At 38.5% G+C, this 21,845-nt stretch overlaps 1 protein-coding gene across 1 annotated transcript in view; it reads right to left on the reverse strand.

Annotated features, from left to right (window-relative positions):
* Positions 1-21,845, reverse strand: part of CSMD3 (CUB and Sushi multiple domains 3) — a 576,345-nt gene that overhangs the window by 103,757 nt on the left and 450,743 nt on the right. The window contains exons 44-46 of the mRNA XM_018567203.1: positions 19,014-19,202; positions 18,739-18,885; positions 1,551-1,739 (exon numbers count right to left, since the gene is read on the reverse strand). Coding sequence (XP_018422705.1) covers positions 1,551-1,739; positions 18,739-18,885; positions 19,014-19,202 — 525 coding nt within the window. The remainder of the gene's footprint in view (positions 1-1,550; positions 1,740-18,738; positions 18,886-19,013; positions 19,203-21,845) is intronic.

Here is a 21,845-nt window from a genome sequence, read left to right on the forward strand (position 1 = left end):
CCATAAGGATCTGTTTTACAGGCAGCAGGTCTTTTTCCAATGAGCCTAAAACCTCGGTCACAAGCCCAGCGGACCATGCTGTTCAGCTGCCCACCTGTCTGACTCACAATGAATCCTTGTGGAGGAGACTCAGGAGTGCTGCAGTAATGAGCTGGAAATTTCAAATAATACATTAAATATTATACAGTCTCTGTAATAAGGGAATTCATGGCAACTTTTTTTTCCTTGTGAATATATTCTTGAAGAGACAGTCTCCAGACCATTAATTTCAACAGCAATTTTCCCATAAGATTATGTGTACATTTAACATATGCCATGCATAGTATTTACTTGCAATAGCCTCTCTTTTGAAATTATTTAAAATCCCTGGGATGTCTACTGAATGCTGCCATCTTGGATATAACGTCAGCATCCCCAGCAGACTCAGAGCTGTCACTCAAGTTACACTTTTTTGTATTCCTTTTCCCTCCTTCCAAAGCAACCACATAAAGGGTTGCTGGGTGCCAACAGTCCTAGCAACCAATGACTGAAGCAAGGAGGGGACTTTTTCTGGCTTATGGCTGGCAGTGGATGGACCAGCCTCAAAGGCCGGTGTATTCACTCTCAGGCAGCCATAACCCAGTGCAGCTCAGCGATCACGGTACAGACAGAATCGCAACTCAGATGGTAGTGACGGCTGCTGTATAGCATCATATTTTTTTTTACCAAGAACAAGGAACAAGGAGAAAGAGAAAAAAAATTAAGCTTCAACAGTTTTTAAAATATGTTTACTACATCTGTTGCAAGGATTATTTTATAGTTTCTTTCCCCCACAGTTTATAGGCCGGCGATAATAATTTCTCGGTTAACCGATGTGGGTTTCAAAATTAGAGGTTCAACAGGCAGGATTAGTGCAAAGCCTGTGATACAATGTAGCAATTATTATTTTAAAATTATTATTATACAACGCAAACAGTTTGCACAGAGCTTTTACAAAATAAAGGGAGACTACAGTTACAATACAATTTCAATACAGGAGTGTTGGGAGGACCCTGCTTGTAAGATCTTACAATCTAGTAGGAGGGGCAAGTGATTCAAAAGGTATTAATTATGTGGGATGAGTTAATGGAAGAAGTTAATTGGCAGATTTTGGTGCAGCAAAAAATGAACTTTTATATGCTACATTTTACTGATGTAAAAACTGAACAGTCAGCATATAACCTACTATTACCACATAGATCTGTCTCTTATATGTAATGCATGGTTCTGAGCTATACATTGTGTATTAAATAGATACAGGGAAACATACGAGAATGGGATAGACAGATAGACAGATATAGAGATAGATAGATAGATAGATAGATAGATATTACACACATATGCGCACACACACACACACACACACACACACACACACACACACACACATACATATACATACAGTACATACAGATGGGCATATACACTGCACAGCTCATGGTTTAGTGGTACACCTTTTATATCAGAGAGATTAGACTAAATGATGGACAGGATGATAATGAGCCATAAGTAACATCTTTGTATCTCTTTACCTTGACATGCCGGCACAGGAGCATCCCAGGCGTAATATCCATAAGGAGCTTTTTTACAGGCAGCAGTGCTTTTTCCAATGAGCCTAAAACCTCGGTCACAAGCCCAGCGGACCATGCTGTTCAGCTGCCCACCTGTCTGACTCACAATGAATCCTTGTGGAGGAGACTCAGGAGTGCTGCAGTAATGAGCTGGAAATTTCAAATAATACATTAAATATTATACAGTCTCTGTAATAAGGGAATTCATGGCAACTTTTTTTTCCTTGTGAATATATTCTTGAAGAGACAGTCTCCAGACCATTAATTTCAACAGCAATTTTCCCATAAGATTATGTGTACATTTAACATATGCCATGCATAGTATTTACTTGCAATAGCCTCTCTTTTGAAATTATTTAAAATCCCTGGGATGTCTACTGAATGCTGCCATCTTGGATATAACGTCAGCATCCCCAGCAGACTCAGAGCTGTCACTCAAGTTACACTTTTTTGTATTCCTTTTCCCTCCTTCCAAAGCAACCACATAAAGGGTTGCTGGGTGCCAACAGTCCTAGCAACCAATGACTGAAGCAAGGAGGGGACTTTTTCTGGCTTATGGCTGGCAGTGGATGGACCAGCCTCAAAGGCCGGTGTATTCACTCTCAGGCAGCCATAACCCAGTGCAGCTCAGCGATCACGGTACAGACAGAATCGCAACTCAGATGGTAGTGACGGCTGCTGTATAGCATCATATTTTTTTTTACCAAGAACAAGGAACAAGGAGAAAGAGAAAAAAAATTAAGCTTCAACAGTTTTTAAAATATGTTTACTACATCTGTTGCAAGGATTATTTTATAGTTTCTTTCCCCCACAGTTTATAGGCCGGCGATAATAATTTCTCGGTTAACCGATGTGGGTTTCAAAATTAGAGGTTCAACAGGCAGGATTAGTGCAAAGCCTGTGATACAATGTAGCAATTATTATTTTAAAATTATTATTATACAACGCAAACAGTTTGCACAGAGCTTTTACAAAATAAAGGGAGACTACAGTTACAATACAATTTCAATACAGGAGTGTTGGGAGGACCCTGCTTGTAAGATCTTACAATCTAGTAGGAGGGGCAAGTGATTCAAAAGGTATTAATTATGTGGGATGAGTTAATGGAAGAAGTTAATTGGCAGATTTTGGTGCAGCAAAAAATGAACTTTTATATGCTACATTTTACTGATGTAAAAACTGAACAGTCAGCATATAACCTACTATTACCACTCCTAAGTACACTCAGGCTGGCCTGTGTGTTAATCTCCTATTTTCATAAATAACATTATCTGTAGCTTCACCTTTCTTTTATGTGTTATACTGGGTTACTGACAGCAACAATGGTAAGCAAGAAGGGAACCCAATGAGGTATGCAACAATACCTTGTTTTAAAAAAACACAACAAAACATTCAGAAACATTTAAGAAGTGTTGGGAGTCCGGATTTACAATTAAAACACAACTCAATTTAATAATTCAACCTTGGTCATGACTGCATTGAGTTCACTGCCCGGGATATCTTCAGCACCACAACACACGACGGCCCAGACCACATTCCTACCACATAATATACTGTATACCGTGTTTCCCCGAAAGTAAGACCTACCCCGGAAATAAGACCTAGCACTATCTTCAGGGATTTCTGTAATATAAGACATCCCCCGAAAATAAGACCTAGTGTCTTATTTTGTGCAAAAAAAAAATAAGACAGTGTCTTATTTTCGTGGAAACACGGTATTACCCAGAGCTTCATATTTAGATATCTTTAGATATCTAAAACATCAGTGCATATATATGTTATTCATACAGAGATACACTGCTTATCAGATATTAATGTTAGAAATAATGTCTGACCCACAAATAAACATTGATGGATACTATCCAATATGTGAATGTTTATGCATGTGTCTGGACCAAGAGTTGGCATGGGCATGGGGGGTTATATATTTGTCATACTAACATTATTTTACATTTGCAAGGGAATCCTGTTCATTTAACTTGATTAACTATTTTGACTTTTCTTTATGCACTTAAAGGGCCACTGTAGTGAAAAACATTATCTTCTGGTAACTGCATGTGCTTGATAATTGTAAATATCATATTCAGTATATGATTCATTTTTATAAAAACGTTATTGCAAAACAAGTTGTCCAGGAAGTGACAGTTACAGGGGTTGGTTTAAACCATATAGGATGCTTAAAGCAGTAAATGTTGATTTATATGCTCTAAACCTTTTTTTCAAGAAAAAAACTGATGTTGTAACTGCTTAAAAAAGTTTTACATGCATATAATCATAATTATTTTGTTAATTACTTGCCTACCCAAGATTCACAATTTTTAAGATTGGATTTAATTGGATACATTTGTGAATCATACTGTGAAGGCTGTGTGGAAACATTTATAAATAGATCCAATCAGGTCCTTCTAAAATTAGATGTCCATCTAAAACTATTCCAAAAAGTTCTAACAAAAACAATGGGAATCCCCATAAATTCATAGACTAAAGCTAGCCATACATTATGTGAATTTCAGCCTGTTCTTCAGGAACTGGCTGAAATTCGCACAGTGGGTGATGCTGTTGGAATCCTTTCGGCCGTCATCCCTTGATCATCTGATTGAACAAGCCAGTCGGAAAATCTTCAAAACAAACAGAGCAGCCAGCCAATCAGCTGCTGGCTCTACTCAAGCATTCTGACAGTGTACAGCTGACTCATCATGTCTAGATAATGGTTTGTAGCCTTAACTTACCCACTAAAGAACTAAAACTGATGATGCAGTCACTAGTGACTACATATTGGGCCAACACAGTTTAGTCCAAAAATAATAGCTTTAGTAACAAGTTAATTTACAGTATAATTCAATTGTATTAATGGACACAATACCACCACCAATTAAAAATATGACAACATTGACATCTTAAACACACAACATGACGGCTCAGACCACATTCATACCACATAATATATATTACCCAGAGGTTCATATTTAGTATTCAAAAATTCTTCTACTCCTAATTGGCATCAATCAGTATAATCACCTATATACACCCATTGCACAATTTCTCATAAAGGTTTGTCCACCATAATTATTTCTAATGTCCATAAAGATACCAAGCATCTATATGAGATTGAAGAAATGAAGAAAGCTTAGACCATAAATTGATTTTTCCTGAGGTTAAATCTGCTCCTGTAGTGGGTGTCTTCCTTAAACCATTGGAGGAAAGGAGAAATCCTTTTCTGGGAAGGGGGGAGGGGTGCTAATCCACCCCTTGTGGATGGGGTACTTGGAACTGGCAGTATACCCAGACCACTTATGTTCAAAATGTTCATGCAGGAATCACTTAGCCCTAAGTATTGTAAACACATGTCACTTTAACCACAACTTTGGCAACAAGACAGGCTATCTTCAGGGAAATTCACACATTCAAACTCATTTCAGTCATATGAAATACTCAGACTGCTTCTGTTTCGCAATGCAAGCCTAAGCAGTGCTGCCAAACACATTTCTGATTAACCCTTTCACACAGCTCTTACCAAACATGTTATGTCCATAATCAACATCATTTCTCTCTTTCAATGCTTTTATAATTAGGATGGTGCCTCTTTTTTAGGATGGAGACCTTTTTACACCACTTTCCACCACTTTCCACACTAAATGCAAGAGTTAAATATTCAAAATGCATTAAAAACCCTTACTATTAACATTAATGTAGTTTATTTGTGTTTCACTCAGCTGCAGATATTCAAATGATCTCTGAATTGGTGCTGACACTGTCCTTCCTTCTGGAGAGGGGCATCCTTTGTTCCCCATGGTCCCTGTGTGTGTTGCAAGGTAGCCACCGCTCCAAGCTCACTCCCGTGATGGACAACAATCTCATGTTTAGCTTACTAATTTGCATTGAGATTGTAGTCCATCATGGGAGTGAGCTTGGAGCGGTGCCTACTTTACAACCCACACAGGGATCATTGGTAACAAAGGCAGCCACCCTTTTAGAAGGAAGGACAGTATCAGCACCAATTCAGAGATGATTTGAGGTTTTACAGCCGAGTGATACACACATGAGGGACATTTTTGTTAGTAGTTAAGGTACTTGAATGCATTTTTAAGATTTAACTCCTGAGTTTAGTGTCACTTGTCATGTGTCATTTTTGGCCATAAGTCCACTTAAAAAATGTGTGTATACAACATTATAGTTATTATTCTGTGCCTGTGTTTTAAAATGTAAGTAAAAGATGAAATAGAAAAAAAAATGATAAAAAATAAGCATTCATTTATAGTCATTCAGTGTAGACTCTTTATGAAAAATGGTTTGTATTGGTCTAGCACAAACTAACAATACCAAATTTTTCAGAACTGGTAATTCTGACACTTATACTGAATGAATTAACAAAAACAAAAAACTGTGCAAGGGACAACATTTTCATATGGAGACAGCCTAAATGCCCAGGATAATACAGAGTGGTTATACTGTGGAATGATCTATGATCAGGGCTCGAAAAATCCACTCGTACACTCGTCTGTGACAAGCAGACAGTGGAGCCCGACGAGCAGCTTCCCGGCCGGCCGTTGTAATTACATGGCCGGCCGGGAGCTTAACACAGTCAAGCGATCGAGCGTCTCTATAGACGCTCGATTACTTGTATCAGCATCCGTGACTGCCGTGTTCGGTCCCGAGATCCGCTGTGCCCGATGCGGCCGGGACCGGCACGGCTCTGTGACAGGAGATCAAAGGGAGTTCAGTATACGAACTCCCTTTGATCTCAGATTATAACTAGGGTTGCACAGATACCAAGTACAGTACTTGGTACAAGTACGAGTACATGTACCGATACTTTTAAGCTCCAAGACTACACAAGAGAAAAATTCACATGGAGCTCCTGGGATTTGTACATCTCTGTTTTAATGTACGATTTTGTTTTTATACATATAAATAAACTGGTGCACAGATACCAGTTTTGTGAGTACGAGTACTGGTACTTGCCGAGTACTTACAAGTATGAGTACTGATACATTTTTGTTTATTGTCATGTGACAGTTTTTCTAAAACAATACAGACTAATGATTTCAGGACAGTGGTGGAGCACCAGAGCCAGGTCCCAACTGCAACCGCTCTAACCCCGGTAGTTCTCATGAAAATGCCAAGTATCTGCACTGGTACTTGAAAAGTATCTGTGCATCCCTAATTATAACTGCAAAATCAATGATGTTATATAAAATAGACTGGAGGCTTTCCTTAAAGCTAATTGAATCCACCATAATTATAAAAGTCTAGAACAGCAATGTTAGATCCAGATACTTCATTAAAATTATAGTTACTGAGGAAGGGGAATGGTTTATATTGCCTGTCACGGGTACAGTTTGTAACAGGCTAGTTGATACACGTTATAGGCATTGAATGCCGCTGAATACAATACAGACAGTCCCCGAGTTACGAACAAGATAGGCTTTGTAGGTTTGTTCTTAAGTTGAATTTGTATGGAAGTTGGAACAGGGACGTTTTTTTTTATGCAAATCCAGCCAAATAATGTTTTTGTAGTTTTGGATAGCTTAGGGAAGGGTTAACCCCCTGTAACATTTGCATGGAGTTCTGCTTTAAATGCAACTTGGACAGATGTTTGTACAACTTCCTGTAATGCAGATTACCAGATCCTGTAGAAAAGGCAGGCACTCCTAGTCTGCATGTCTAACAACTTCCTGTAATGTACAGGAGGTACAGCACTATGAACCAGACCCACTCCTTGTCTGCACATCTAACAACTTCCTGTAATGTACAGGTGGTACAGTACTATGAACCAGACCCACTCCTTGTCTGCACATCTAAAAACTTCCTGTTGTGTACAGGAGGTACAGTACTATGAACCAGATCCACGCCTATTCTGCACGTCCAACAACTTCCTGTAATGTACAGGAGGTACAGTACTATGAACGTCGGCATGAGCACGGTAGCGTTACAAATAGTGGAATAGCCTGGGAGCTCCGTTTGTAAGTACAAGTCGTATGTAACACTTTATGTTCGTCACTCGGGGACTGCCTATAAAGGTATTAAATGAATGTTAGGTGAATTTGGACTTTAAAAAGTATTAAACTCTACATTGCTTCAATAATGAATGAAGGTCAAAAAAATATACATTGCCCAGTAGAGTATTTCTCTTATAGTCATTATGTTTCAGAACAGCTTCAACTCTCTCAGCTCTACTTCCCTAAATAGCCTACAAGATCACAAGAGAGAGTTCAGTATCCAGCAGCTGTCTGTCTTTATATTAGCTTGGAAAAGGGAGAGGGAGACAGGAGAAGCAGAGAGCAGGGGACTTGCCTTGGTGTGTCTTTTTTGAGACACACACAGCTTACTAGCACACACTAGCACACAAGGGTGGCTGCAAAGGAAAGGAGTCAGCCTAAAAAGAGAACATTGTGGCCAGTGCTCGGGGTACAAGATGATTCTTCAGGAAACTAAAGCTTTAATCAAAGAGCAGCATCCATTGTATGTGATTCAGCATTTGAAATGGCTTAAAAACTGTTTACTTTATATCAGTTGAGAACCTATTCACACCTATTTGTAGCCACCACATGCATCAACGCACCTGTCCCACTTTGGTGTTCTGTGGTGATTTCTTATTTCACGTTGACTAATGCATTTCAAAAGGAACTCCTGATATTCACAAAAATTTTATCCCAGTGATAACTGATTTTTTTTATAAAAGGACTTCAGCAAAACAGCAGTGAAATTCTCCAAAGAAATTCAATACAAAGCCACTGTTTTAAAGAAGAACTCAGGGGAAAAATACCTTTAAGTGACATTAAACCCTCAGATTTTTTAACATAAAACAATATTGTAATGTGTGCCTTACTGTAATCCATGGTTGTTTGCCTTCTCTTTGCTGCTCTTCCTTTTAAATCTGTATCTGTTCTCATGCTCTGTAGAACTTCTGTTTTGCAGCATACTGCCTTGTCTCAGGAATGGATATATGGTGTCTGTGTAAAGGTTTGTATAGGTTTGTAACCTGAGCCAGCACTACAGGAAGAGGCCCTGAGCAGCAAAGGGAAGTTCTCCCCAAGCATGAGAAGACATGAGGATTTAAAAGGAAGAGCAGCAAAGAGAAGGGAAACTACCATGGATTACAGTAAGGCACACATTACAGTATTGGTTTATGTTAATAAATCTGAGGGTTTAATGTCACTTTAACCTTTGCAGCTGTATTTTAAAAAAATGGCAAATGTTGAATGAAAATTGTCCCACAACCATGTGCAACTTTAAAGAAGAGCTCTGGGAAAAAAATATTAATCCTTGCAGTGGGGCTACCAATGCACTGTAAGGGTTAAGTGCTCGTTTTGGTCTAGGTGCTAAATTAGCAAAGACATACTCACCCGGACCTCACGTCTGGCTGGCTGTTGTGTCACTGCTTGTGCCTGTCTCCTCTTCCACTCTGGGGATGGAATGTCCCTCAGCCCTATACAGTGTATTGCACATGATGACTCAAACCTTAGACCACTGGAGCAGAGGAGGAGACAGGCAGGAAGGACCAGTCCAAGAGCAACGCAACTCGGATGATTTGGCCAGTATAACTTTTTTTATTTTTGCACATAGATGAAAATGAGATCTTAATCCTTCCAGTGATAGGGTAGCCCCTATGCAAGGGTCAAGAAAATATTTTCCCGTACTTCCTTTAAACATATGTTTATGAGACAATTTTTGCAGCCAATATTTGCCATTATTTAAAAAACAGCAAATACTACCAAAAACTAGAATTTACAAAAACAAATAGTATTCAACTATTATTATTTAACACAAAAGAATAACAAATCTAAATTGTCTTTGTCTTTTTTTGTATCAATAAAGGTGTCAGTCTAAAAAAATGGTGAATGTCAATATACACTATGCAAATGATTTGCTGCCAGATGTGGGGTGAATCTTGGGTGAATCTGACATCAGTTATAAACAAACCCATCCATTTTGTTGTATAAGCTTATGGGTGATTTTCTTCATGAGCTTATTTTAACTTTAAATTGACTTGCTGACAGGTCATCAAATATGAACAGAAGAATAATCCTCCTTCAGGAATGATATTAGTGGTTTCTCAATGCCTCGGCTTGCTGTTTAGCTATCCTTTAAGATATTCAAGGTATGATTATGCAGTGTAGAAATAAGTTTCTTCATGGAGAGGTCTTGAAGTAATTACTTGTAGTGAGCCCAGCAGGAAGGTTATGTACAATGTCAAATATCTGACTCTAGCAGGAATTGTTGGTCCAGGAAGTAGACAGATTTCTCAGAGGCAGATTTGGCGCTTATTTGCAAATTATTTATGCAGATATATGGTGTCTGTGTAAAGGTTTGTATAGGTTTGTAACCTGAGCCAGCACTACAGGAAGAGGCCCTGAGCAGCAAAGGGAAGTTCTCCCCAAGCATGAGAAGACATGAGGATTTAAAAGGAAGAGCAGCAAAGAGAAGGGAAACTACCATGGATTACAGTAAGGCACACATTACAGTATTGGTTTATGTTAATAAATCTGAGGGTTTAATGTCACTTTAACCTTTGCAGCTGTATTTTAAAAAAATGGCAAATGTTGAATGAAAATTGTCCCACAACCATGTGCAACTTTAAAGAAGAGCTCTGGGAAAAAAATATTAATCCTTGCAGTGGGGCTACCAATGCACTGTAAGGGTTAAGTGCTCGTTTTGGTCTAGGTGCTAAATTAGCAAAGACATACTCACCCGGACCTCACGTCTGGCTGGCTGTTGTGTCACTGCTTGTGCCTGTCTCCTCTTCCACTCTGGGGATGGAATGTCCCTCAGCCCTATACAGTGTATTGCACATGATGACTCAAACCTTAGACCACTGGAGCAGAGGAGGAGACAGGCAGGAAGGACCAGTCCAAGAGCAACGCAACTCGGATGATTTGGCCAGTATAACTTTTTTTATTTTTGCACATAGATGAAAATGAGATCTTAATCCTTCCAGTGATAGGGTAGCCCCTATGCAAGGGTCAAGAAAATATTTTCCCGTACTTCCTTTAAACATATGTTTATGAGACAATTTTTGCAGCCAATATTTGCCATTATTTAAAAAACAGCAAATACTACCAAAAACTAGAATTTACAAAAACAAATAGTATTCAACTATTATTATTTAACACAAAAGAATAACAAATCTAAATTGTCTTTGTCTTTTTTTGTATCAATAAAGGTGTCAGTCTAAAAAAATGGTGAATGTCAATATACACTATGCAAATGATTTGCTGCCAGATGTGGGGTGAATCTTGGGTGAATCTGACATCAGTTATAAACAAACCCATCCATTTTGTTGTATAAGCTTATGGGTGATTTTCTTCATGAGCTTATTTTAACTTTAAATTGACTTGCTGACAGGTCATCAAATATGAACAGAAGAATAATCCTCCTTCAGGAATGATATTAGTGGTTTCTCAATGCCTCGGCTTGCTGTTTAGCTATCCTTTAAGATATTCAAGGTATGATTATGCAGTGTAGAAATAAGTTTCTTCATGGAGAGGTCTTGAAGTAATTACTTGTAGTGAGCCCAGCAGGAAGGTTATGTACAATGTCAAATATCTGACTCTAGCAGGAATTGTTGGTCCAGGAAGTAGACAGATTTCTCAGAGGCAGATTTGGCGCTTATTTGCAAATTATTTATGCAAAGAAATCATTTCTGTACTGAGACCTCCTTTCATCTTTATATAAAGGTTATTGGCCATGTTTTGATTGATCTTCTTTATTGTCTGAACAAGTGTATGTTACCCCTAACATTGTCATTCCATCAATGTGTGTGTTATTCAATGTAGGTGTGTGCTTTTATAACCTGCTCAAGGTGTATGTGCTAGCTTGCATTGAGATACCTGGTGATCTTGTCAGGCCCATTTCTTTTCAAACTGACAATGCCAGGTATGGAAGCAGATCTCCATGGTCTGTTTTGTAGCCATTTTCCCTGCCCACCCTTCTTTGTTGATTGAAAGCCAGCTCCCAGCAGGAGCCCCGCTGTCAAGCTGTAGGTGAGAAACAGCACATTGTCACCCTTTTGAATTGAAGATGGAGAATGTACTTTACCCCTTTGTGATGTAAATTGACTGCCCACTGTGTAAATGGGCTGGCCCCCCCAATATGCAAAAAGGCTTATAGGGAAGGTTCTGTGGTCATGTTATGGCGGGCTGAAAAACGGACAGGCAGACCCGATCGGATGCCCAATGCTTGTCTATGGGCAGCACGGTCTAAATTGACGTGCATCTGTTTACACCCCGTTACCCCTGACTCTGGCCAGGTCCAGAAAAACAAACAGAGCTGTGTGTTTTTCATCAGAAAAATGTGCCAGATCAGGGGTAATCTGACGCATGTCCATTTACATCTGACTCTGCATAGACCGACATGGAGTCCGCCAGTTTTAGATCTTATCTCCATCACAAGATAGAGGAAATAACTGAACGGACAGGGATGTCCCAGCAGTGACATCCAATCAGTACAACTCCAATCAAGAGGGGATATGTGCACGGATCCCCTTCTGATCAGCCTGTGTAAAAGGCCCCTAACTGAATGATGTTTAGCTTGCTAAAGCACTGTGTATCATAAAGAAGTGCCATTTGGTTTTTATTTTTGAAATAACATACTTGTTTTCTTATTTTTTTCGGCATCCTTTGTTTCATCTCAGTGCATCATGTTTTATGAGGTTTGTGCAAATCCATTTAACTCACTTAAACTGGACAGCTTGGTCTAGCTATAAATGTGGAGAAAAATATCAATGGAAGCATGTGAAATAAAAAATATATATGCTGAATTGTTTCATTTCTGTATTAACCACATACATCATCAGAATATAATATATATCTCTATAGTAGTCTTTTTCCCTACCTACCCACAATCTATAAATAAATATCCCTGAAACATGCATGGCTTCAAACTCTTAATCCTGGCTATCGCTGGCAGCTGGGGGTCTCCACTTATAATTGGGAACCAATCAGAGCCGTTCCCAATTATGTGATCACTATGCCAGGCTTCAATGACAAAAATGAAAAACTTCAGCCTGCAGATAAACACTGCCACCGTCAGGAAACAGTTTGATCTGCAGTAGCACCGGTTTTACACTATGAATTAAAATTTTAAAAATAAATGAAAAAAAAGAAAGTAAATTTGTTGTTGTTTTTACACATTTTCTATAGTAAAACAATACTTTTTTATTAAATAAAATCCTTGATTGTCCTTAAAAATATATAAACGTTTTTAGGTTTGCTAACTAATCATGGAGGTATAGTCAAGTTAACTAATGCATACTGACACTTCTAAATTTGGCCTGGGCATCTAGGTTTCAGTGACTTCTGAAAGAGTTAAAGCTATCTAAATGGAATTACTCCATTCAAGGAGTTAACATATCAAAACTAGATTTGTAATTATGTGTGTGCAGTTTTTCACAAACGGCTGGTATAGTATATTGAATATCCTCATACAGAACTGCACATCTTATTATTATAGATGTCTGCCAATTATGATGGTACAACAGCTGTGCAGTATCTCTGCTGTAATTCACATGAGGTTAATACAATTATATGAGGAGAGAACCTCTTCCTAATGGGGAAGTTTGTCAGTACAAGTCAACCATGAAGTGCAATAGATAAGATTTGGGGAGGTTTTTTTATTTTACATGACAAACTCTGGTTTCCTTGGAGACTACAATTTTATGAAATGTTGTGACAGAGTTAACATTAGAGAACAAACAGATTTAATCCAGATACACATCAGATACTCTAAATTGCATTTTGGCATAAAACACATGCTGGACAAAAATAGTTATGTTTCTGAAAATTAAATGTGAAATGTATTATATAAGTCATCCTATGTATTAAATTTAAGCTACTGTTCAAGAAGAACCCACTGAACTCCATTTACATTTAAAGTGACACTAAACTTTTGAGTTAAAGGAGAACAATAGATCGGGAAGTGAACAAACTCATACCGTCACTCGCTCACTTCTTGATCATCTCCCTGCAAAGAGCAATGACTATCAGTCACTGCTCCCTGCAGGGATTCCCCCCCTCCCCGCTCCGATCCTCCAGCGCTGACTAGAGGAACGGACGGGGAGGGGGCGGACACAGCTGGCTATGCCTCTAGCTAGGCACGTTCTCCCGTGACCCTTAAGAGAACTATGGGGAAAAACACTTACCCCGTAGTTCTCTTTTAAATCTTAAAAATACATTCAAGTATCTTAACTATTAACAAAAATGTATCTTATTTGTGTATCACTCGGCTGTAGATCCTCAAATCATCTCTGAATTGGTGCTGACATTGTCCTTCCTTCTGGAGGTGGCTACTTTTGTTGCCCGAGGGTCCCTGTGTATGTTGTAAAGAAGCCACCGCTCCAAGCTTTCTCCCATGATAAAAATTAGTAAACTAAACGTGAGATTGTAGTCTCAATCCCCATCCCCAGTCTGTTTTGGGAATTAACTTGTATCTGGGCTTCAATATCAAGATGTGGCACTTCAAGTTTAGATTCACTCATCATCTCACTTATCAACACATTTGTATTGCTGTCTGTGTCTCTGTTAGGTTGATTAACCCTCTCAGTATGTCTTGGTGACCTTTGTCACTGGGACTAAGGGTAAGGGAAATTGCTAAATTTTGGGTTGTCACTAGAACAGTAATAGAGGGGAAATCTTCCAATGGAATAATTGTTCCAGTGACTACAGTCTAAAGCAGGTTATAAATGTGTCTATTTTTTTTTCAACCCATGGGCTGAACAATACAATAGAACAGATATCTCCGTCAATGCTTACCAGTATTGATGGACGAATCCCCTGCTGTTTGCATTGTATTCTGACAGCGGCCAGCTGAGCTAGCAGCTGATTGGTTGCTAGCTCCGTTGGGCCAATAATTTTTCAACTAGCTCCTTTGACTCTGATATGCTGGGTGGAAGGGTGCTAACAATGGCACCCAGGGTGTGAATTTGGGCTGGTTCAAGAATCAGACAAAATTTGACACATGTATAGCCAACTTTAAAGAGGAATTTTCCCTAGTGGGATGCAGATAGCCAAATAAAATCTGACAGGGTTGTAAGCATTTCCTACTTTATCCATTAACACATTAGCATTAACGAACATAACACTTTATACATTAACGAAATACATTAATTTGTTTTTGAGAATAAACTGTAGGTAGAAAACTAAAATATAGGGGTCTATTCATTAAGCTGCCGTAGGCAGCTGAGTGAACAACCGACCCCAAGTGAAGTGAGCCGAACGATGTTCGGCTATTCACTTCAGGCTTGTACTGCTGATTTCAGCCGTATATCGGCTTGCTTCGTGTGGCTTCGGGTCGACCGAACATGCTCAGCAGAAGGAGTTCGACTCAGCTGATCCAATATCAGTGACAGCTAGCTCCACTGACTGTTTTCTATTGGTCGGGTCGTTCTGCTGCCGTCAAAAAAAAAAATCACTATAGGAATGCATAGCTAGATTCCTATTGGCTATTTCACTTTGCAATAGCCAATAGCAAACTAGCTATTGCACCCGCCCTCTGCTGCTGTCAATCACTAGAGAACTTCAGGTCAATCACGATGGAGAACTTCAGGTCCCCTCTGCTGATTGACAGCAGCAGTGGGCGGGTGCAATAGCTAGTTTGCTACTGGCTATGGCAAATTGAAATAGCCAATATGAATCTAGCTATGCATTCCTATGGTGATTTTTTTATTTCTCTTTATTCTGATGGCAGCCAACAGGTCCGATGTCAGAAGAAAAAAACCAGAGCTGGGAAAGGTTTACTCTGCTCGATCGAGCAGAGTAAACCTTTCTAGGAGAAAGTGTTTCTCTCCTGGAGCGCCCGGGAGAGTTGGGCTGTCTGGAGATCAGTGTCAAGGGACACTGATCTTTCTGTGCAAGTGGCTTTCGGCTTTCACCTCAGCTCAGTCGAGCCGAAGCATATGCCTTCGCTCGACTGAGCCGGCTCGGCCGACTTCGGGAGTTGTACGGGCTATAGTGAATAGCCCGTTCAGCAGCCCTTCGGTTCTATTGAACCAAAGGGTTCCTGGGGCCGAAGCTAGCCGAAGGATCAGCTGAAGCTATGGCTAGATCCTTCGGCAGCTTAGTGAATAGACCACATCATTTTCAGGAACAATAAAGTATGTGTAGACCCTAAATCAATATTTTCTTGTTTATCTGTTGAAAAGTTGTGTTACCTGGACATAATGTTGGTAACAGCATTTCCTATTGCAGGCTAACAATGCTAAGTCACTGCTTCACAATTGGCAGCAGTATTGTGAGCCTGCCATGGAAATTAGACTGTCAATCAGGTCTGGGCAAGGCTCATGCAGACCTGATAGACAAAGTGAAAGAGCTTGCACATGCTGACAATGCAGCAGCTAATTATGAGGCAGTGGCTTAGTATGGTCAGCCTGTAATACAAAGTGCTGTTACTTATTGGATCTCCAGGGAAGAAACTTTGCAACAGTTTTACAAAAATAATAATAATAATAATAATAATAATTTGCTTTAAAAACCCTGTAAACAGTGAGGCAGGATGCCAAGCATTTTAAAAATAGATATCGAGTTTACATACACTTTAAATTACAAAATGTCTTTTAATAGCAGAGGGGTTTTCTTTAAGCTTAGTAATAGGCCATGTTTATTAGCCAGATTCATGCTGGCAACATGCCCAAACAATTCTGGGTAGAAATGCTTTAGCAGTTTCACAAGTGGTAATTAAACATAATTGCTAACTTTACATGCTGCATGATTCGGGTATGTTATCTCTGAATAGTGTACATACATACTGTATGGCTATACTGATTGAATCCATTAGCATACATTTTAGGTAATTCTAGTCTTCAGATGTTTATTTACAGCCATTTGGCTTCAATTTTCATCCTTTTTATCATTTGGCACAACATTATATTACAAGATATTGGTGGCTCTTCTAGAAAAGCATGTCTGTATTCAGCGGATTGAAAATAAATATAGATCTAAAAAAATCGATACCATTTTACAATTCTAAGCTGGAGTTCACTGTTTTGAGAAATTCATTAAGTCAGTTAAATTAAGCAGTACCAACATATGTTTTTGTGAATGTTTTCTGAATTTGCATTGTGCATTACTGTTTAGTGTAAGCATTATCCATTGAGTGTAGTGTCAGCTGGTTTAATTAGCTAGGTGAAATTATACTTTTTTACAGAACATATACAAAACTGGCACAGTTAGAAAATATATAACAAGGTGTATTTATTTTTCTTAAAGTGTGCATAAGCCTTAGCAAATAACTTTTTTTGCTTCTTTTTGGTGAGTTAAATATACCATTAAAATTGTTTTGTTATATCAGTATGGTAAGTGCACAAACCACATGTGAGGTCCTAGCTTCCTGCACTATATGTCTGTGCTGCACTGTTGTCAGTTAGCTATGTTTCCAGCTATATGGACTAAATATCGGGGAAAAATAAGTCACAGACATAGATGGACTAAAGAAGATTTCCCCTATGTTACAGAGAAAGGGACAGGGGTGTTTTATTTCTAACACACTTCCTGTCCTACAGCAACAAGACTACTGCTCCATAGATAGGGTAAAGTGAGTGAACGTTGTCACCCTAAGTCCAAAATTGCATTACTGGCAGGATCACCGGGTGAAAATAACATAAAAAAATGGAAAAAGAAAACAAATGCAGTTAGCACATGTAACATTTGTTCTTGGGTTTAGATACTCTACAAGAACTCTAGAGGTGCCCTTAATATGGGTTACAATTTACTTTAAAGCAACTGTGTAGATATTATAACAGCAAGTGTATGCTTTTGCATCAATGTACATTGTCTGTAATGTGTTGCGTTGTATAATATTCATGGAGTAAGCAAGTTATCAGAGTTTTTATTGTATGAATTATTATCTTTTTACTCAACTCTTTATCACTACATCACCAACCTCATCTCAAAATATCACCCAAACCATCCTCTTCACTCTTCCTTAGACCTTCTGCTCTTTAGCTACCTTTTCAGCTCCTTCCATGCTCATCTCTAGGACTTCTCCATAGCCTCGCTCATGCTCTGGAATTCTCTAACCCAGCCTGTACGGTTATCTCCTAGGTGATCCCTGAAAACTGATTTCTTCATCGAAGCCTCTTCAATCACACCTCTACCTGATAACTTGACAGTAAAACCCATTTCCACCTTTGGTGAGGTATTTAAAAAAAAAAACATATGCCAGCATTGTACATGAAGCAGGCATATGCAGTTGCACAGAAACGTATATTTTTTGTTAGCTTTCCTTTTCATATTCTCACGAAAATGGCTGCCTCTGTGCTTTGCAATCAATCTGTTTATTTTACAACTGAGCTTTCCACCCCCCATTCATTAGTATTCATAGTGGCACCCCCTTCCCACAACAACGTATTATCTGCAAAGGCAGAGGTGCTGTTTAGTGATCATGTTGTACAGAATCACAGGGAAGGGGCCAGCTGTTTACAGCCTGCTTTACAATCTGACCCAGGGGTCAGACTGAATTTCCTGTGGAGAAATGTTTTAATTGCTTGGATTCAGGCCTAATAAAAAGTTCATAAAAAAGAGAGAAAGCCTGCAGTGTGAGACATGAAAATTTGCACATGTATACATCATCACTGCACCTCTACATTAAGACAGTAAATGCTAATCACTTACAAGAGGTGGAAATGGACTTTAACTTTCCCCGTCAACTCATTCCAGCAAAGCTTTTGTATCACTTGCACCTCCCTTTTAGATTGTAAGCACTCACTTGTCTTGAACTGTTTTGTAACTTTACTGTCTCCCATTTTTCATAAATGGCTGTGCAAACTGTTGGCATTATATAAATCACGTGTGATAATAATGATAGCCAGTGCAAAACAAAAAAATTGATTAATGCACACATCAAATCATACACAATATGTATTACTGTCATTTGTGTTTAATTTTTTGTGTGTTTTGTCTCCACTGGAACACACCTATAAATCAATAATGAGCATAATGCTGTAAAAGAGAAGGGTAATGGTAGTACTTGGTTACTTTTTTCAGTAACAAATATTTTAAAGTATTTTTTAAGTAACACATTTTAAGTAAAGCTATTTTTAACTAAACTAACTAAACTTTTAAAAGTAAACATCGTGCCTATATTGATTGACATGAATAAAAAAAAATGATTGCAGCCTTAATGAACTATCTTACTAGAGGTCATAAAACCAGCATACCTATGTATCGTATTCTGAATCCTTTCTTGTTGGTGCCATGATCTGCAGACCACCTTAAGAAAACTTCATGTCCGCTGCTGGTTATGTTAAAAGTAGACGAATAATCCCCACTTAAGGAAATCAGCAGTGGATAGTGGCTGTTTGGTCCTGTTCCAAAGGAAATTTTGCAGATGAGCGCAGGCAAAACGTTCAAACTCAAGACAAATGCATTGTACGAAATGTCATTAGCAGAACAAAGGCATCAAATTAGACTCAACCACATAATGTTCCATTACCATCAAAAGCTTCCAGCATGTCAAACTCCTTTTCAGTATGGAAAAATTCAAAGATTAAGGTTATATTGTAGCCCTTCTCCACGCTAATGCTCCACGCACACATCTGAAGATTGGGGTAGCTGTCAGGATAGCCGGGACTTAGGATGATACCTGTCGAGTCTACACGTATTTCATTGGCCGGGCATAGCACTAGAAAAGACAAAGAATATGCAAGTTTCATAAAGAAAAAGGTTTATCTTGCCCTGCAGCTGTTTCACAGAGTTCTATTAAAAATTAAATGAATGCAAAGTTCTGTATGTGTGATCGGTTTGCAGAGGAAGTACCATTTATAACTATTGTTGTATAGAGATGTAGGAAAATTCTAATAGATAATAAAGTTATATTGTTTTACTTAAATAAAAAAAACTTGAAATATCATATAACATTACATATATTTATGCTCTTTGTTTATACAGTCGCATGTAATATGTGAGAAATCTTACAAAAATCTTCCCATAACAATATATCTACATTTCACCTATTTTATGCTTGTTATTTACCTGTAATATTCTCCCTTGTGTAAACATCCAAAAGCCCTGAGATTGCTTCTGGGTGCCACCATCTTGGATGTGGTGTCAACAGTCCCAGCAAACTCAGAGATGTCACTCATGTGGCACTCTATAGTATTCCCCTTTACATCACCACCCACGGCAAAATAAAAGGTTATGTAAGTAGGTGAGGGGAGAAACAGGGATTATTTGTCAGTACAGAAAGTATTTAGATAAATCAATAAGAGGAGAGAGCTATGACATGCAAGGATCACATTGTAATTTATTATTTTATGAATGGAAATAAAAGCACTGCAAGTTACCTTTGTTAACATACTATTTATTTTACCCCTGCTTTTACCTTCAATGTTTTAGATTGGTGATTGTGTCTCTTTAACAAACAATACATGTAGATTCTTATCCAGCACAATTTATAGTCCAACGTTCCTGCTAACGTCACATATTCACACTCACATGCTCTACAACCAGTACAAATAAATGCCAATTAAACAATTACAAAATATGAACATCTTTTTCATAAACCGGTTTTGTTAAAGAGATCTTATAAACAAACATGGATGAATATTTTAAATTACACTAACATTAAAAAAAGATGTTTCAAACATGACATTTTAATGTGGAGTGATATTTTAAAACAAAAACTTCCTCTTCCTTAATCCGATTAAAGAGGATTATTAACTGTCACAAACACAGCAGCTTTCACTGTTCAATAATGTGCCCAGAAAAAGTTACATAAATGTCATCATTCTTGATTATTATGGAAATGTCCTTAATACATAGTTAATCTTGTGTAACTTTTGGTAACTAATGCAATTGGTAAATCATTTTAAGTGTTTATTGATTACAAAAGATAGTAGCTAGTTGTTAAAAACAAAGTACTGTCACATTTCCAAAATAGGAAAATAACTACATTAAATTGTATAAATCACACCAAAGCTTTGAGTAACTTATCCATTTTAACTTTGTTGGTCTTTGACATTGTAAACTATATGGTCAAAGAACCCCCCTCCTAATGCCTGAGTTCAGATGTTTTCAGTGAATGATAAGGTTAATGCTGCAGCATACAAATACATTTTAGATAACTGTACACTTCCAACCTTGTGGCAACAATTTGGGGGAACGCCATTGTCCAACATAATTGTGTCTCTGTGCATAAAGGCAGCTCAATGAAGACACAGATTGACAAGTTTGGTGTGGATGAATTTAGTACATTTTTCATTTATTTAGCAAAACAGAAAATGCATGAAGAGAAGAAAGACCCAATTTCAACCATTTAGTATATCATACAGAGGGAGACCTCAAGATATAAGATTCCAAGAGATGATTCCAAAACTCAGCATATGTTAATGACTGAAAAAAGCAGTTGCCTAAATCTCAAACAGCTAAAAAAAACTGAATTATACACATTCAGTTTCACATAGGTATCCAAACTTGGTGAACGTTCACTACTCATTGCACCATGGAACATTTCCTTGGCTGCACCTGATGCTGTAAATCCATTTCTTTTCATTGATTCAGTCCTGTTAGATAGGAACTACATTTTTTGGGTAAACGAGACTTGCAAAGCCTCTCTTGTCAAAAAAAAAGTTTTCCCCCGTGCTTCTGGCAAATTCTTTATTTTCTATGTACGCTGCATGTGCCTTGCAGTGTAAACCCCAGTTAATTCTTGGCATGCCCAAGCTGGGTGGGAAAGATGGTGGTGGTTGGGGATGGAGTGGCAAAAGTAAGCCTGGATCTGTTATCACTTGAGATGGGCACATTGGGCGGTAAGTGTGCCATAATGTGTAAGAATTATGCACATACTTGCATATTAGGGCAAAAGAACACCCCACACAGCAGACTTCAGTTTCACCTTAAAGGAGAACTATGGGGTCAGTGTTTTTCCCCATAGTTCTCCTTAGGGTAACGGGAGGACACAAACTAGCGTCCTCCCGTTACCCTAAGCTCAGTATACCGCGAGCTGCAGCTCGCGGTATACTGAGACGCCGCAGCCGGAGCAGATCCCGACTTAGATGACGGGATCCGCCCAGCTGCGTGAGTGACAGCTGGCTCTGCCTATCTAGAGGCAGAGCCAGCTGTACCCACCCCCTCCCCCGTCCGTTAATGTCAGTGAATAATAATTTTTGTCATTCCTCATATGTGACAGATCAAGATTTTCTGCTCCTTGCCTAAGGTGGTGTAATTTTCTGGTACCAGACTAATATAAGAAATGAGTAATAAATTATCAAGGTTGGCATAATTCCTCGAAGCTACTGAGATGTATATATCTAATAGATGCTATAAG

This window comes from Nanorana parkeri, unplaced genomic scaffold, assembly GCF_000935625.1.
Source record: "Nanorana parkeri isolate BGI_ZX_2015 unplaced genomic scaffold, ASM93562v1 scaffold1019, whole genome shotgun sequence".
NCBI lineage: Eukaryota > Metazoa > Chordata > Amphibia > Anura > Dicroglossidae > Nanorana > Nanorana parkeri.